At 39.9% G+C, this 14,973-nt stretch overlaps 1 protein-coding gene across 3 annotated transcripts in view; it reads left to right on the top strand.

Moving 5' to 3' along the window:
• The window catches only part of Tspan12 (tetraspanin 12), a 78,793-nt gene that overhangs the window by 32,453 nt on the left and 31,367 nt on the right, over positions 1-14,973 (top strand). For all 3 annotated transcript variants that reach the window (XM_013352462.2, XM_026787551.1, XM_026787550.1), the window contains one exon: positions 13,473-13,547. In XM_013352462.2, the coding sequence (XP_013207916.1) occupies positions 13,473-13,547 (75 nt within the window). The remainder of the gene's footprint in view (positions 1-13,472; positions 13,548-14,973) is intronic.

Genomic DNA, 14,973 nt, shown 5'->3' with positions numbered 1-14,973 from the left:
GAGGTGGAAACTTGTTTTTTTTTCCTTTTCTCAATAAAAAAAAATTAAAAAAAAATAAACCTTACATTTTGAAAAAAAAAACAATGTCTTTAAAGAGACAGAGTAAACATGTACAGAAAGCAATAAAGTAAGAAAAATAAATCACACAAAGATGGATTTCACAGTGAGCTTGGATTATGTATATTATTGTGTTTTCTTTAAGGTTTTTGACTGTGAAGGAGCTAAGTACAGAGTGTTATTTCATTGTATGGGCTACTAAGCTAAACCAACATATATACTTTACAGGTATCTTGACTTCAAAATTTGGGTCTAAGGATAAGTTGCTTTGGAAAAGAGGTTCTGCTTTTATTTCCACAGAGGATTAGAACCTGTGAATTCCTTCCAGACTAATGTGGTTTGTCCCCTGAAAGGTCACCATGAATGCCCCCCCCCAAATTGCTTAGCCCAACAAAAAGCAGAAAGCAGTTTGGAGAGAACTATGCCCAAATTCCCAAATATTGTTCATAAATGTTTGTTTACATTTAAAGGGGGCTATGCTATAGGGATGGATACTTTGCATTGCTATGGATCTTGGTTTATTGATACAAATTTGAGGTCAATTTTGATATATATTTCTGCCCTTGATTGTATTGTATTTTTACAGCTCATTTAAAAATGTAATGGATAATTAAAATATAGGTAAATAGATATTCATCTATAATAGTCAAGCTTGTAATCATGTTAGTTAGGTTTTCTAGATATATAGAGATATATTTCAGTTAGATAGGCATTCTTCAAATCTTTCAAAGACCTTCAGAATATGGCATTTAAAATGTATATGTGTTACTTTTATTGGTTAATGAATAAGGACTTTGTTTTATTTTTAAAAACTAATTTTTTTTTATTTTTCTAATAGCCTACACCCATTTTCTTTCTTCCTTAAATCTACATACATTTTGAAACATACTATGACCCATTCAGAGGTTTCTTTTTGTCCAAATTTGTCCTTATTGCATATCTGTAATCATTTCTTGACTAGGAGAGTTTTTAAAATGCAAAGAAGCCATGGCTAGTACCAAAGCAGTGGCTTTGGCTGTTGGCTCCACCGTGTTTGGCTTTCCAACATGGAAAGTTTCCAACTTTCACTGCTAGTTCTGGGAGCCATGCTCACCACCCCACTCTGGAAAGCAGTGAATCCATGCCTCTACCAGGCTGCTTGTAGCATGCTATCCTTGAAATTTTTCTGTCTGGATGAGTAAAAGCTAAATCTGCCACGCAGCACACTGCATGGCTTAGATTATGCTTGTGTAGCATGGTAAGAATCCACCATGTTGTTCTTGAACTTTTTTCTCTTACCTCACTGAGAAATCTTCCAGACACTCTAGGCCTGTAGGCTGAAGTTGAGTGCCCTAAAATTACAGAACTTTGGGTGACTGTCCAGGCAGCCTGATGTCTCTGTCATTTCAAGAATTTTGTAAGTTGCTTATAATGTACTTCCTGTTTAAACAGGTAATATTATATACTTCTGGGGTCTTTGATGGAGTTGAAGACTAGATAGTTATAATTAAAGTTTTCCTTGGTTATGATAAAAGATAAATTAGATATGAAATTCTAGACTCACAAAGACAGACCAGATGATAGAGTATTTTTCTTTAATTTTGCCAAATAAAAATAGACTAACTATTATAACTGCAATTCTTAAATGATACTTGATTTGGTGTGTGTGATTTTACTATGTCAAAGTTAAAGCCTTTCTTTTTAATTAGACAGAAAGAGGGGGGCCTTTTTGATGTGGAATGTTCTTCTGTACACTGCAAATATGTTGCTTTTATTTGTTGATGGATAAGGCTGCTTTGGCCTATGGCAGGGCTGAATACAGCTAGGTGGGAAATCCAGATATACAGGGGAAGAAGGGCAGGGTTGAGAGATGTCAGTGAGCTGCTGTAGCAGCAAGATGAACCAGAGAACAGGTAGCACCATGAAGCCACGTGGCAATACATGTAAATTAGAAATGGGTTGATCTATATGTAAGAGCTAGCCTGTAATAGCCCGAGCCATTGACCAAGCAATTGCAGTTAACATTAAGCTTCTGAATGATTATTTTATGAGCAGCTCTGGGAACTAATGTGCTGTAGAGAAATCGACCCAGTGGGATCAGGCAGGACACAGAAAATTTCCGGCTACAAGTTTTCATACTTTAGTGTTTCTCTTTTGAATATTATCTTTTTAGATTTCCAGTTACATCTTTTATTAGAATTATTGTCATGGTGATGCCTGCCACTCTTGTACTTGAGAAGGCCTGGTACATTTCGTTGGCTCTGCATGAGATCCTGCTCTGGGTCATCAAGTCTAGTGTTGCTTGCCTATGTTGCTAAGGTAATGTCTAAAGCAATTTTTTCCATTGCATGTTCATGCACAGGTTCTTGGAACAGAGGCTTAGTCTCCTTTTCTGAGGAATGCCCCAATAATCTGAGACCATTGCTGCTTCAGAGACCAGGAAAAGCCTGGAAATTATTTGAGATCTGGCTGTGCTTGCAGACTTGAGCTGACCTTGCTTACAAGGGAACAGAAGCTGTGTCTACAGTGACCTCTCTAGTGTGTCCAGCTGTTTGTATGCCTTACCCTTAACGCCTTCCTTCTCATGATATAGGTCATTGCCCAGCCCCAATCCCAGGAGCTTATAGCACTCAGACCCTCAGAGCCTGGCAGGTCTCCTTTCTCTGATGAGCTGTTGTAGTACCACATGATGCACACACTAATTTGGGACTCACCAACAGCCTTGATGAAGACACTGGCTCACCAGTGACAATGAAACTGCAAAGGGTGTAGGTGAAGGTACATGCTTGAAATAGTCTTCAATTTCAAGACATTTTCAGATTTCAAGCATGAATATAAGACCATGGCATGCCAATATTCACTTGAGCTTAGATTTCTGCCCATGTCAAGTAGCTGCAAGTGGGTTGTTCCGTCAGCCACCCTTGTTCTAGGTTTTTCCAAAACTAGATTAACCTCATTCTGTTTCCGATTGCTCCAAGGAAGGACGTTCAGTGTTGCCTTTTCTTTGGAAAACTTGTAGGATAGCATTAGACTTTTGACCCGCCTGCAGAGTGTCTCAGTCCAGGCTCTGCCATCTCAAGAACTAGCTAAGCAGAGGCCGTGTGGGTATGTGTGTTTTAAGCAGCAAGTATTCTTGGGCTGTTAGTATTTCAGTCCCTGTGAATTCCTAACAGAAGGGCAAACTGTTCCATTATCTTGTACAAATATTTGGCACTGGAATTCCCTTGTTTACTAACGGTAAGCAATATAATATTTTTAAACCTGCAGTCGCCGTGGGAGGAAAAATAAACAGCTGCCATAGAGATACTCCGCACTGAGAGCTTGCAGAGTTCAGGTTCTGACAGGGAGAAACTGGAGTTTATCATTTATCATCCCGCGAACGCAGGCCTTTAATCAGACTTTCTGTTTGTTCAAAGAGTTGTTATGTAGCGTGGAGAAAAAGTCAAAGGGTCTATGTTTTTAAAATATTAAAGTGTCCAGTAAGGCATGTTGTACTTTGAAATTGACTTTATTTAGGAGAATTGTGTGAATTTTCCTAGATAAGCAATTTAGTCTTTTGTGGTTAGGTTAGTTATAAAATAGGAGGGGAGAATACTTAAATAACTTTTTATAGTGTTATCACTTTTACTTTTTTTTTAAAATCAGGACGCATTCTCCTAGAGTTGGTGTTAGTTGGCATATTTAATTTCTCACAATATTCATTTTTTTCTCACAAACTATAGGTAAACAGTGCAGTTTTGTCTCATTAGAAGAAACATCCTTTCCAGTTGGTGTTATGGGGGACCAGGGTGCATAGCAACTGCCTTATTTTTTGATGTTGCTTACAGGGGTTTGGCTTTCATTCATCGTCAACACCACATAGTTCTTATTGTAGAATTGAATGCGATAGCATGAAGTTTTACACAGAGCATACTTTCACTAAAAGACAACTACCGTAATTAAAAGTGTTCATTTTCTCCATGTCTCAAAGTCCTACTATGTCTAACTTGCTCAAAACATTGATTTTGTTGGCAAAGATTAGTTTTGTAATTTCATTAGGTTGACAAAAGTTAAAAACAAAAGTATTTAAGAATTCAGCTTCCCTAATAATGAAGCTACTTCGAAATATTTCATTAAGCTGGGTGGTGGTGGTACATGCCTTTAATCCAGCACTCAAGAGACAGAGGCAGGTGGATGTCTGAGTTCGAGGCCAGCCTGGTCTACTATCCAGGACAGATAGGACTGTTATACAGAGAAGCTCTGTCTCAAAAAGAAATAAAAAAAAAATCACTAAAAATACATGTTGCCTTCTTAGAAAGTTTTTTTTTTTTAAAAAGTATTGTTAGTAAAGATATAAAAAGAAATAAAATCACTTTCTTTTTTCAGTTTACTGAGCTTTAGACACTCATCTATCTAGTCCTTTCTTATAAAAATGTGACATGCAAATAAAAATGAATTAATTTTATTGTCAGAAAGAAGCTAATGTGACCAAAGCTAAAACTGTATGAAGAAAAGAATATGGAGCCGCTTCTGGATAAGATCTGCCAGTGATGTGGTAAAGCAGTTAAGTTTCTGCCCTGAACTCGCCAGAGGTGACAAAGGAAAAAGGAACTATTTTTGTCATTTTAAAAATGATGTATTGGCAGGTTTTTATTTTTTTCTGCAACCGGAAAGGAAAACAATGAATATACCGGGTGTGCCGGGACTTTCCTCCCCAATTTAAAGACAAACATACATGTGCACACACACACACACACACACACACACACGCACACACACACACTACCCACATACACATGAAAGAAAGGAAGATTCAGGATGGAGAGGAGGCTGTGAAATACTGCTATCTCACTGAACATTCCAGCGGGGATGGAGAGGGACCATGGAGCAGTTGGAAGGGGAAAGGCAGGAGGTCGATATGATCCAGATACACTGTCTATGGGTAGGGAATTCTCGAAGAATAAAGTTAAAATATTATTTAATTAAAATAAATTGATAGCCTTATAATTTTTGAGTAGTAAGTTGTATTAACATATGTAGAGGTACTATACGGTTTGTATATGTATGCACATGTTAAATGTGTATCTATTCAAACATATCTGTGTATAAATATGCTAGATTTTTTTGCTGCAATTTTGAAATATATGATTTGAATATACCCATATGTGGATATATTTCTTCAGTAAATAAATTCAAGTCTCAGAATAAAGTTACCTTTATTATAGCATCTTAAGCTTCTTAATTTTATCGAGGCAAGCTATTCTAGAAGATAATCTCGTACTGATTTAGGTAGAATGTGCATATGGTTTTAAGGAACAATATTTCAGAAGACACCATGATTTCTTGTCGAGGTCAAGGTCATAAATCACATTTAAGTACCTACTTTGTGTGTTTTACTAAACCTCTCCTATTTTGAACTACTAAAGGCAATAACTGAAAGAAAATAGTAACCCGAGCATTTTGGAAAGTTTCCTCATGCCACTCAAAGCGTTCGACTCTAATAGCCCTAAAATATATTTCATGTACTGACAATATTCAGTACTTTGGAATGACTTCTGTTAGAATTAATTCATCAGTGTAAAACACACTTAAAGTCCCCTGGTTTCTACGTCTTTCCTCCTGGCCCCGAGGCTCCAGGGGGAGATATCTGCTTTAAATTTCTGTCCTCCCTTCCATGAGCGTGCTCCATGGCCATAATTTAAAGAGTTAATTTAGTGCTAAAAGCCTTATGAAATATAGACGCCCTCTACCCCTGCCATTTCCCACTCCCAAAGGCAACTGCTATCAATTGTGTCTCTGCAGGTTTATCTGTCATTTACCGCTCTACCTCTAAATCACATTTTTATGTAACTTTACTCATTCTCCCAGCCTTAGTTTTAAGTACCGTACACTGACTTGCGTAGAAGGTGAACGCCTGGTTCTTTCCTGCCCACCGTTGCTCTATTTCCTCCTCTTAACACAGATGCAGCACAGCTTTCGTTAGGTCGGTGTCAACAAGACGAGAACTATGGACAATCTACTGACAACTGGGCCACATAAAATAAGGCTTTGGTTCTGAAATAATGTTTTGTTAAAACTAATAACTTCGTTTCTTATTATAATCTTACATGATCACAATTCCTTCTGGGATCCTTTTTTCTCCACCTATTGAAATGTATTGAACCATTTAGTTTTTCAGGCCTCTCTGACTGTTCTAAACCAGCTCCTGGTTAGGTCTGTGGAAGCTGCAGCCATTTGTCAGATGGTCTTTTATCTCTCTGGCATTACATGTGCCGTCTCTTAGTTTAAATACCTTACTCCTTTCTGTTTATTCTCTCAGTTTTCCATCATGTTTTCCTGCAGCGCACACATAAGAGATCGTTTTTTATGTGTATGACTAGAAATGGCTCTTTAAATGCTCGCTCAAACATTGACTTTGCAGCGTGAAGAGTTACAGCTTGGAAATCATCTTTCTGTCAGAATTTTGGAGACCTTTCCCACTGCCCTTTAGCTTGACATGTTGCGTCCACGCTTTTGATAAAGTTTCAAACTCTGTAGAAAGGTGTACAGACGTGACCTTCAGACCTGTGTCTGTTGTCCCCGCTGTCCCCTAGTGGACGGCTATCTTAGTATCTCTGTGGCCTCATCTTCTTTCTGGTGGAGCCTGGCTAGTCACCCAGATGCACAGTATCGGGGGAGGAGACAGTAAAGGATTCAATGTTTCCTTAAATGAGCTTTTGATAAATGTTCTTTTTCAGAAACAGCCATCCCTGCAAGTGGATGAAGCTGCTAAGTAGTGCTCAACTGGGTTCAAGTTGTTCTAAGATTTCTTCCTCTATCCTTTAACTTTTTCAGAATCGCAAATACATTTACTACTCTTCTTCCGTGTCATTTCATGTCTTGTTTCCTCTGGGATGATACCTTTGTTATTATTTTAGTGACATTGTAAGAGACAGAGCCGACAGACAGGCACGCATGTGCTTGATCTGTTTATGTGAGGGTGGGATCCTAGTGAGGGAGATATCAGGGAGCCAGACCATTTCTGTAAATAATTGACTCTGTAGTAAACTCGGGGATTTGCTATTGCTATAATCTTTAAAAGGGGTTGGCTATGCGAACCTCTGTTTCTATGAGGGATACGTCCACCCACAAATCACCAAGGACTTAAATATATCTGGCCTCCTCCCTTGCCGTTTTCCACCCCGAAATGACGGAATGCCACACCTTTCCCTTCCTCTTCAGAAACTTCCAGTGGACAAAGGCTGGTCATGGACGCCAAGCTGCTCAGCTGTAGACAGACCTAGTTATTTTTAAATAAAAAAATGCGTTGGTTTTAATGCATGACAGAAAGAACTTGACTTCCCCATCCTTCACACCACCTTGCTGTAGTCTCTCAACACAGACACTTGGGAAAGTTCCAGCTCTATTGTTTCCAGACAGATATTTTACTAATGATTTTAATAGAAAATTGTTGAAATTACATTCTGTTGTGGGGATGGCACTCATAGTCTGCAAAGGATGAACAGTATTTTTACATGATCATTCTCTAGTCATAATAACATAATGACAACAGTGCTCCACTGGCCATGTGCCGGGAGGTGAGCCTACTTATTTTAAACATAATAGAGTCTATTATGTGATTACGAATGGCTACCATTATTTTAGGGAGTGGTCGGAATGCAAGGGCATATTATGTCATTGAATCCTGAGCATGGTCCTGCTAAGCAAATTCTCATTTCATGAAATAGGAAGCAGTCTTAGTGGTTTATGGAAGACCATCAAGCTATTAGTTAAATTAGTCAGAAACTGAAGCCCGGTCTATTATGGCAAGGTTCATGTTTTTATATTTCTATAACCTTTTCATAAAAGGCAGCAATGCAGCTCTACATGTGTGTTGCATGTCCTATTATCAGGAAATCAGGCCATATTACTAGGTGCTTTTTGAAAATTACAGTATTTTGAGGGTAAAACTGGTATGCATAACGCAAATTTCAGTTAGTTTGAATAGAGGGTTTTAGCTATTTTAAGGAACCTTACATTGAACAGTTTTACAAAGTAACTAAATGGTAATGAAAGGAATTACACTTAAGTTTCCCTACAGAAACTTGCAATTTCTTCTTCTTCTTACTTCTTTAAAACGCTTAGTTGCTAGTAGTCCAGCAAGACGGCGAGGAGCACGGTGCCCTCCCTCCTTAACTGTAGAAATGGTCTTAAATGTTTCCAGGCACACTGGATTAGCAGAGTATAGTCTACAAAAACAGACGTACATAAAACAGAGAGGCAGTATTTAAAATACAAATGCGTAGACAAAAATCAACGGAGTCAGATGTTAACAAGAAGCTCAAGGTTCAAATTAGGTAGAAAAAAAAACCAAAGGAAATGCTGAAATTGGCCTTTTGAGTGTGCAAGCTGATCATTATTTCCACTGACATTTAGTGAGTGTGCACAGTGTGACAGGTACTGCTTAGGCACTGGGGATAAAATGATGGTTAAGAATAAGATCTTGCCAGCTGGAACTGATGGCCTGGCTACTAACTGACACAGTAACTTGTGGAGAAGGCAGGAAACTGGTTGAAGCCTCCGAGGCCTAAAATACAGCCAACAGGGAGATCTGAATACACTTAGGGAAGGTGAGAGTCCAGTGGTCAGGAACAAAGGACAGTCCAGGAAGAAGCTGTGCTCCTCTGTGGACAGTACAGACTGTCCTAGAGGACAGAGAAGACCAATGGGAGTTGCACGGGGTTTCACAAAGTAATACAGAAGCATATTTCTAACACACTTCACATTTTCTGGATCACGTAATGGGGACCAAGTCCCCTTGACAACTTCATTTTTATCTTCATTGTACAGATGAGTCAATGGCTAGCAGGCAGTTAAATGAACAGACCTAAACCATACCGCTATCTGGAGCTGGCTTGGAACTTCAATCTTCTAGCTCCAAGTTCAGAACTTTGCATGTTCTAGAAGGAAAGGCACATGGGAGAGGACAGGCTGAGGTGCTGTGTAAGCGAACCAGGTTCAGGAAACCTCATCAAGCAAACCACATGTACTAAGAAATTAGGAAGAGAGGTCCACCAAGAGAGACTTGCTAAGTGGGGACGCTGGTTGCATGACGTTCCTCCACTGTGTGGATGGACAGGGGGTAGCTATGAAATACAGTGTGGCCACTCACTTCATACTGAACAGAGCTGGATTTGTTACCTAAGCCTTAGCTAGCTTTATTCTACTGAAGATAAAGATTACTGTTGGGCGTCAAGATGCTGCAAATTCAATTCCTCAGTTAAAACAGTGATTGCATGCTTCTCTGCATGATGGTCAGTAGAGGACTGATGTGGTGACACAGATCTCACCACCCAGAAAAGCAAAGGGCAAGTACACTCAACGTGCGTGCTGTAGAGATGGGCTTGATGTGCGGAATGTTCCCAGGATGGATTTAACACTTTGAGTGTGCCTGGAATTAGATGACTGCATGTTTCAGGTTAAAGCGATAGTAACACACATAGCATCCTTCATAAAACAATGTTCACTTGAATTGAAGTACACATTTAATTTATTTCAAGAAAGCTTGATAGTGTAATTAGGAATATTTTGAACCTCAAGGGCAAAATCAGTCAGTCTCCTCTAGTACTAATAGGATAAAGACAGTGGTTGGTTTATATGGGGTAACTTGCATCTGATGAAACCCCTGGAATTTCCCAGAGTTAAAAGAACGGCCAAGTCATACTGTGGTCAACAATCAGTTCTGAGTTTTGGAATTAGAGCATGTTTTGCTGTGGATGCGCTTTACATATGCATGTCTGTGGATGACTAAGTAACAATATTGGCAGCTCACTGTCATGACTGTTTTAAGAAACTGGATTCCGGGGCTCAAGAGATGGCTCAGCTGGTAAGGGCACTTGTTATCCTTGAAGAGGACCAGGGGTTCAGTTCCCTGCACCAAGTGATACTCAGCTACCTGTAACTTCTATTCCAGGGAACTTATGTGCTCTTCAAATGACCTCCATGGGCACCAGCATACACCCAGACACATAAACACACAAAATAATAACACTATAAAAAACTCTATATGATAGCATACCTGTTTTTATATATAACCTGTGGCTTGAATCTAGAGGCCTGGCAGCTCTTTATGTATTGGACATATTACCTACATCTGAGTATGTGCCTAGAGCCAGGCCCCGGGGCCTTTTTACAGACTCACCAGTGACTCAGGAAGGCAGGGAATGAGGGTGACAGCTCAGCTGGAATTTCAAAGGATTTAGCTCAGCCTAGAAATCTTCATGGATATCACCAAAGTAGATCAGGGTGGCCCTTTTTCCCAGTCAGTACACATAGTTAGCACCTGGTCCATATTTATCTTTAGTGATGTTTTCCCTTTTGAGGGGACTTGGTTTTTATTGTGAGTAGACACGCCTTTTTTCCTTTTTTAAAAACATATTTTTTTATTGATTCTTTGGAAATTTCACACCATGCACCCCAATACCACCCATCTCCCAATCCCCCCCCATAACTCACACTCATTCTTTCAGTGTTTTTACAATGGAAAACCAAAAAAGAAACAATTAAGTCAGACAATAATAATAATAATAGCAATATAAAAAATAATATCAATTTCAGTTAAAAACCAACCACCACCACCGACAACAGCAAGAAAAATCCAAATAAGTAAACAAACAACACAACCACAAAAATAAAAAAAAAAACCTAAGCTTTCAGATTAAAGCTGTGCAAAGGTATTACATAGTGCAAATAGTGTGATTTTCCCTGCAGTCTCTTCGCCTCCTAATAGCTTATTTTAAGTCAAAGGTAAGAAAGAATATTGGTTGATATCTTTGTACGACAATAATAAATGTATTTTTCATGTTGACATACTTCTTAAGTATTAAAGAGAGCCTAGAGAGAGATGGATACGGGATAACCTCGTTCGCCAGATTTCTTCTAGCTCGCCTTTCAAGGCTGAAATTTTTCAGTTCACCCCTGGAAATAACACTTAGAGAAGAAATCTGAGTCCTGAGGCTGCGCATCTCTGCATCTGCGTTAAATATGCTGGAAGCAGAGATGCTGGTGAACTTGGGAGCCCCTTGGCAAATGCTACTTTATCTTTTGAACCGATTACTGTTTCCAAGCTGCGCTACTTAGAGATTATGCGGTTGTATTTTTTGTTTGAATGCAAGAAATATGAAGGAAGCAAGTTAAAACTACTAGCAGCGGTGTCTATTTTTAAGTTGTAAGTACTATTTCACAGAAATAGTAGAAAACTGTAATTTTCGCTATCTTTGATTGCTCTTCCCTTTTTGACAGCCTTTGAACAAAGCCTCTGAAAATGCCAAGTCTTGAAAGCCGACAGCCCTGTGCCAGTGGGCTCCTTGCTCTTCCTCCCCTCCTCTTCTAGTTTAGCCATCCTTTGTGTAAATCTCATGACGTTGCTTTTTCTATGGGCTGCTCTCTGCAAGTAGAATTGCTAGAAATGTTTCCATGGTGTGTATCAGATCATGCTACCCATTGATGGTTCCATCACACTTAGAAGACAATGCACAGTCCTTTCCCCAGGCCACTGTACCTCAGAACATTGTCTGGCATCTGCTCTTTTGTCCCAGTCACAACCTCAAGGTAACTCAAGGTTACCTTGAGTCTGTTTAACTCACTAATCCAGAAAGTGGCTTTTCATTTACTGCTTCCTCTTCTGAGATGTCTTTTATTTTTTCTGGAATCCTAACAGTTTTGCTTTCTCCTCTTCCTCTTAAAGATCACCTTTATTGAAGTTTTTTCTAGTCCGTGGGAACTGCAACCACTACCAACCCATTCTGCTTTGTTTCCACTTGCTGTTTTGCCTAGCAGGAATTTATCAAGTCCTATGTGATAAGGAACACATTTAGGTATCTGCTCTTCCTTGAGCTCTGACTGCAAGGAAGGGGGTAGTCTAAGGTACTACCAGCATCTAGTGCTACCATCTAATTCCGTGCTGTGCCCGAAGCAGAAGACTCGTGCTCATCAGTGTTCTGCTTCCGTGGGAACGAGAGGAGGGAACTCTTGGAAGTCCCCACTTCCTTCAGTTTTCACTACTGGCTCCCGTAAGGTCACCTCCTCCACCAATGGGGAGTGGTAAGGAAGAACACAGAGCAATGCTGCAAAGATCTAGTCCATGAAATCGATCGGGCGCATTCCTAAGTCACACGGCTTTCCTTTTGTACTTATTACCTTGGCTAGGGGATGGGGACCCTCCTGTTTCGGAAGGCTCTTGACTAAATTATGAACTCGAAAAATAGAATGCTGTCCAAAAGTTTCTAATAAGAGAATAGTTTCCGGTCCCCTGTCAGGCACCTGAGCTCTAAAATAACACTTGCAATGGCATGTGTTTCTATATTTTGCTAAGAAGGTGCATACTTCTTGCACCTTCCCACAGACAAGCTACTACTAGGGAGATACATCTTCCTCCCTTAGTCTGTGCATCCAGGTGGTGCAATGTCTTTCGCTCTATTATTGGAAGGTATTGTTTCCTGCTTGTCTGCAAGGCCACTACCTAAATTCAGGTCTTCATCTCAAACTCCTGTTGGCTACCTTCTGAGCTTTTCAACTCCTTCCTCAGTCCTTCCCTTTCAAGCTGGTTAGTATCCTGGCATTATTTAACCCATTTGTGTCTTCCTCTTATTCAGAAACACTGAGGGATGCCACCTCACTGCCTACCTGGTCTATTTAAAATCCATTAGCAGGTCACCTGGTGTCCCCAGTAATCCGGTTTCAATTACCTTTGGACGTTGCTCTCTCATTCTTTCTTCTGCATATGTGTGTCTGTACAACTTGACGCTCCGTTGTACCACCCACCTGCCTCTGTGTATTCATTTGCATCCTTTTTATTTGAGCACTTCTCTATTTTCTTCCTTGCAGGTCTGCTCCCTCTTCAGGATGCTGCGTATTCTCTGCTTCACAGAAATACCAACTCTTTATCTGCATTTCCCTTTTCAATCCTGCATTCAGCTTTGTTACCTATTTGCTTATGTATGCCTCCCAACGCCACTTTCCACAGGAGAAACCTACAGCTTATTCTAAACTACCATGAGTAGCAGAGATTTTGTTCAACATTGTCCTTTACAGCAAAGGAGCTCTCCTCCACTTTCTACAAAAGAGAGGGGAAATATGAACCGGCAAAGCGTTGGACTTGCAAACCTCACTTCATTCATTCTAAAAAGAACTGGGTGTCATTTCTCAGAGAACTTGATTCAGCTTTATTAAAGTACATCATATAAATTCTTAATTTGTTGGCATTTTAAAAATATTTCCTCTAATAACTGGCTAATGACAAAACAAAGGCCATTTAGGTGACTCCTGATGGTTTTCCTGTAGCTGGGCCCCAGGCTTGGGGAAACCTGTTCCCTGTGCTACCTGAAGAAGGGCCTGTGCAATCTTGTCATAGATCAGCACGACCCTGAATAACATTTGCCTCGGAAGGTTTCACTAATGCTCCCTCTGTCTTTCTGCAGTACTTTGGAACTTTACTGGTCATCTTCTGTGTAGAACTGGCTTGTGGTGTGTGGACGTACGAGCAGGAGGTTATGGTGAGTTCTCGGTGGGGCAGAATCACAGTGTGGGACACTGGAGAGTGGCTTGGCTACATGGTTGTTACTTTGTTACGTTACATGGTAAGGGTGAACATGTTCATTCCTGACACATTCTGAAAAATTGTATATTTTTTCCCCTGAGGTTAAAACACATTTCCAAGAGGTAATGTAAAATCTTTATCTTGGGGTCCCGTGATACATCGTTAATTCCATAGATTTCTTAAACATGGACATCATGGATTGGAACTAGTCTAAGACAACTATACCAGCTTCTGAATTAATAGTGAGGAAGCATGTGCTTGCTAGAGAATGTTAGACCTCCTCCTGTAAGCCTATCCTTGCTGACCCAAGCAGAAAGCAGGGAGGAAGCCAGTATCTCCTGATTGCAACAAGCTGAACTATATTGTCCTTTAAGAAGTGCATTTGAAGAATTGCTGCGAGCTTACCATGGTGTGAAAACTCTCTCAGCTTGAGACTTGCCTTCTGGAAAACAACAGTTCAGCGTTTCCTGTCTTATTTCAGCAATTGAAGCCACTAGAAAAAAACCTTTATAGCTTTCTTAGAATAAGAGAGTTCTTTCAACCTTTTCCACCAGTTGCTTTTTCACTTGATCCCTACTCCCTCCCCACCCCCTCCCCGCCCCACAACCTCCTACCCCAACCCTGGCTATTGCTTAGGTTGTTCGCTGCAGTGGTGAAATTAGTACAATTGTTCCCAGTGAGGAATGGAGTTGCTTTGCATGTCTGTGCATGCTGGCTGGTATCATGCTTCATAGAGCAATTCTGTTTATGCAAAATGGTGCTTTTCAATGTGTTGCCCTTGGGCCTTCTGGGGAGGCTTAAAAGGTGGTTCTGAATCATGTGCATTCCTCCCTACCAGTCCAGATGCGCTTGGTTAGAACACAGGGAAAAGGTGGGGCCTGGGCGCCTGAAAAGCTTCTGGTGTACCATAAGCATTTAAACATTCAAGACCTCTTAAGAGAGGGCAATAGTAATGAGAAGGTGATAGTGTTGTGTTTGCTTCAGAAATAAGCAGGGCATTAGGCATTTGCGTAATACAATTGATGTCATTACTATTATTAATAATATTTATTATATTCTTATTACTATTACTATTAATAAGAATATAACATTCTATTTTTAGAGAGCCCCTTTGGGTATCAGTATGGTGATTTCTCAGACAATTAGGAAATAACCTTCCTCAAGATCCAGCAATATTACTTTTGGGTATATACCCAAAGAATGCTCAATTGTACCACAAGGACATGTGCTCATCTATGTTCATAGCAGCTTTTTTTTTTTTTTATCATAGCCAGAACCTAGAAACAGCCTAAATGCCCCTCCGCTGAAGAATGGATAAGGAAAATGTGGGGAATTTATACAATGGTGTACTACACAGCAGAAAAAAATGACAACTTGAAATT

The sequence above is a fragment of the Microtus ochrogaster genome, linkage group LG10 (genome assembly GCF_000317375.1).
Source record: "Microtus ochrogaster isolate Prairie Vole_2 linkage group LG10, MicOch1.0, whole genome shotgun sequence".
NCBI classification, from domain to species: domain Eukaryota; kingdom Metazoa; phylum Chordata; class Mammalia; order Rodentia; family Cricetidae; genus Microtus; species Microtus ochrogaster.
This window is presented reverse-complemented; position numbering and strand designations above follow the sequence as displayed.